Raw genomic sequence first — 3,743 nt, 5'->3', positions numbered from 1 at the left:
CTGAACAGGCTGGGGCTGCTTTCCCTGGAGTGTCGGAGGCTGAGGGGTGACCTTATAGAGGTTTACAAAATTATGAGGGGCATGGATAGCATAAATAGACAAAGTCTTTTCCCTGGGGTCGGGGAGTCCAGAACTAGGGGGCACAGGTTTAGTGTGAGAGAGGAAAGATATAAAAGAGACATACAGGGCAACTTTTTCACATAGAGGGTGATACATGTATGGAATGAGCTGCCAGAGGATGTGGTGGAGGATGGTACAATTGCAACATTTAAGAGGCATTTGGATGGGTATATGAATAGGAAGGGGTTGGAGGGATATGGGCCGGGTGCTGGTAGGTGGGACTAGATTGGGTTGGGATATCTGGTCTGCATGGGTTGGACGGAATGGTCTGTTTCCATGCTGTACATTTCTATGACTCTAATCTGTAGACTCTGCCAAATACAGGGTAAAAATAATGACTGCAGATGTTGGAAACCAGATTCGAGATTAGTGTGGTGCTGGAAAAGCACAGCAGTTCAGGCAGCATCTGAGGAACAGCAAAATCGACGTTTCGGGCAAAAACCCTTCATCAGGATGACTTTTGCCCAAAACGTCGATTTTGCTGCTCCTCAGATGTTGCCCGAACTGCTATGCTTTTCCAGCACCACTCGAATCTAGAATCTGGCAAATACAGGACAAATGGTGCTTGACAGCTGGAGAATTGAGGTGTTTTGAGATTTCTGTGATCCTTCTGATACATCTCAATGTCTTGATGTGATCAGTACCCCGGTTAAGCAGTCTCAGTGTTTGACAAAAGCCAAGATTTCTCATGAGTTGTCAGGATGGCTGACTTCTTCAGCGACGCTTTGAGAATATCCCGGATTCAGAGTACAGCAACCGTTTTCGGAATCTGGAGCTAAACATACAACTATATCACAAACCAGCAAAGTTGGTTTTCGAGTGATTGGTGCTTCAGTACTGGACATGTTGGCTTGGGAGAGTACACTACTTTTGAACCATCTTTCTTTCCACTGGATTTGAAACATCATACAAAACACTGCTGATTATTTTTCTAGTGCTTTGAGATGTCTGCTGTAGGCATGTGTGAAGCATACAGTAATGTGCGGATCATTAATAATCACTAAAATACAACCTGAAATATAAACCCAAGTCTCTGGTTTAAGATTTTAGTCCTCCCTTTTATCAGGATTCCAATCATCACTGATGAAGGGCTCCATTCCTGATGAAGGCTTTTGCCCGAAATGTCGATTTTCCTGCTCCTCAGATGCTGCCTGACCTGTTGCGCTTTTTCAGCACCACTTTAATCTAAACTCTGGTTTCCAGCATCTGCAGTCCTCACTTTTGCCTAGGCCTCCAATCATCACTGTTAGCTCTTCTACCAACTCTTTCACAGGATATCATAAATGTGACTAGTTAGGTCCACATCAGCTCGGTATTTATTTATTCCAATCATCCAATCATAATCAAAAGTTACTTTCATCTCAATTCTTGCACATCTCCTGTGCTGGCCTATATAATGGCTTTTTACCCTTTCTAGAAATTTCTTACAAAACAGAAGACAATTGGGATATAGGGACGTGCCTGATTAAGCCAGGAGTATCGATACCAGATACAGACAACACCATATATCACAAAGAATTGTTTACCACAACTCCAATAATTATAAAGCATTACACAGGCGTTTTAAAAACAGGAACACGCATTAACAGCAACTTTCCATTTCATGACCCGGATTGAGGGGAGCAATAAGCAACAGCGACCAGTCAGCCCACTGTCCGACTGGCTGACCGTTGCCCTCCTGAACCAGGCCTCAGCCTCGGGGCCTCAGCCTGCGGCCTTGCCTGTTCGCAATGGTACTGGACCAGAGTCGGTTACTTCGTCCTCACGCATACGCCACATTTCATAGCTGTTTGCCGATGCCATAGGCCCCGGCCGCCCACCCCAGAATGCCGCACACTCACCAGCCAATATCGTGCCGCCTGTGCCCAGGCTCCGCTCCGAGCGCGCTCTAACCCCGCACCGCCATCTTGCGTGGAGCGCGGGTTCAAAGCCGACCGTGCCGCCGCTTCCTCCCGGGCTACCTATTCCTTCTGCTGCTCCTCCTGGTCCACTGCAGCCTTCCCCCTGACTCAATACCCTTAGCTCCCGGTCCCGATCACGGTCGTGGACCCCCGCTCCCACCGCCCGTGACGCGATTCCGTCTGCATCTGATTCTGCGGCTGCGCACACCCAGCAGATCCTGCCGGCCCTGGGGGAGGGGCACGATTACCATGGAGACCCTGAGCCTGGGCCTGGGCTTGGGCTTGGGCTTCCTTTCTGCTTTCATCTACTCTTATTACTTATGCATCCGAAACATTTACCTCAAGAGTTGCGGTGGTAGTCGAGAACGACCTGTATCTGCAGAGAAGAAGCCTGGGGCGGCCGCTTTGTTCGTGACTGCGCACCCGGATGACGAGTGCATGTTCTTCGCCCCGGCCATACTGCGGCTGACGGCCCGCCGCCTCTCCGTTCACCTGCTGTGCCTATCCACAGGTAGTTGACTACTTTTAAAATCTTACCATTCTTCCTAAACCATGCAATGAGGCTGCAGTTTCCAACGCAGGCCTGAAGTCAGTCATTGTGGAGGGAGCTCTACTCTGTATCTAATCCCTCGCTGTTCTTGCCCTGGGAATGTTTCATCGGGAGGGACAGTGTCGTGAGAGATTTACTTTCAGTTGGAAAAAAAAGTAGAGCAAGCATTCTTGTCTATATAATACTGTATTGTACCTGCCCTAGCAGTGTTTAATGGGACTTAGTGTCGACGGCCGTTTACTTTCATTCTCTCATCCTTATCGTGCGAATAGAGGCCATTCGGCATATCGAATCTGTACAGATCCTCCGAAGACATCCCACGCTCGTCTACCCATCATCCAGCATTTACCAACCCATAGCCAACCCAACCTACCCTACACATTTTTGGACTGCCGGAGGAAACTGGAACATCCTGAGAAAACACGCAGGCTTGGGAGAACAGATACAATCCAGAGATATGCAGCTTAGGTGGATTGGCCATGCTAAATTGCCCCATAGTGCCCAGATGTATAGGTAGGTGGATTAGCTTTGGTAAATGCAGGGACATGATGGGGACGTTAGTCTGGGTATGATGATGTTCAGAGGGTTGGTATGGACTCGATGAGCCAAATGGCCTCTTTTGGCACTGTAAAGATTCTGTGTTCCCTGAGCCATGTGAGTGATTCTACTTGATTCGAGGCTACAATGGAAGAGAATACAGAGAACGTAGAAACCCCACAGACACTGAATGCTGGAAATATACGCAGGTCGTTCGAGGTGTGAGGCAAAAGTGCTAACAACTGAGCCACTGTGCCTCTGCTGAAAGAGGTTTAAAAGAGAGAGTTTTACAATTTTTGAGAAGATGTGCAGTTCAGGTTGAGGTTCACGTTGTAAGTTTGCTAGCTGAGCTGGAAGGTTTGTTTTCAGACGTTTCCTTCACCATACTAGGTAACATCATCAGTGATGAAAATGTGTTGCTGGAAAAGCGCAGCAGGTCAGGCAGCATCCAAGGAACAGGAGAATCGACGTTTTGGGCATGAGCCCTTCTTCAGGAATGAGGAAAGTGTGCCAAATAGGCTAAGATAAAAGGTAGTGAGGAGGGACTTGGGATAGGGGCATTGGAAATGCGATAGATGGAAGGAGGTTAAGGTGAGGGTGATAGGCTGGAGTGGGGGTGGGGGCGGAGAGGTCAG

General features: G+C 48.3%; 2 protein-coding genes across 3 annotated transcripts in view; one reads left to right on the top strand and one right to left on the bottom strand.

Moving 5' to 3' along the window:
- The window catches only part of ncor1 (nuclear receptor corepressor 1), a 413,945-nt gene extending 411,853 nt beyond the window's left edge, over window positions 1-2,092 (bottom strand). Inside the window, exon 1 of the mRNA XM_043713232.1 lies at window positions 1,962-2,092. The gene's annotated coding sequence lies outside the window, so the exon portion shown is untranslated. The remainder of the gene's footprint in view (window positions 1-1,961) is intronic.
- Window positions 2,093-2,256: 164 nt separating this feature from the next.
- pigl (phosphatidylinositol glycan anchor biosynthesis, class L) overlaps window positions 2,257-3,743 on the top strand; it is a 79,935-nt gene continuing 78,448 nt past the window's right edge. For both annotated transcript variants that reach the window (XM_043714226.1, XM_043714225.1), the window contains exon 1: window positions 2,257-2,532. In XM_043714226.1, coding sequence (XP_043570161.1) covers window positions 2,271-2,532 — 262 coding nt within the window. In that variant the 5' untranslated portion in view covers window positions 2,257-2,270. The remainder of the gene's footprint in view (window positions 2,533-3,743) is intronic.

Source organism: Chiloscyllium plagiosum, chromosome 23 (assembly GCF_004010195.1).
Source record: "Chiloscyllium plagiosum isolate BGI_BamShark_2017 chromosome 23, ASM401019v2, whole genome shotgun sequence".
Lineage (NCBI taxonomy): Eukaryota > Metazoa > Chordata > Chondrichthyes > Orectolobiformes > Hemiscylliidae > Chiloscyllium > Chiloscyllium plagiosum.
Note: the sequence above shows the minus strand (reverse complement) of the source record. Positions and strands in the feature narration are given on the sequence as shown.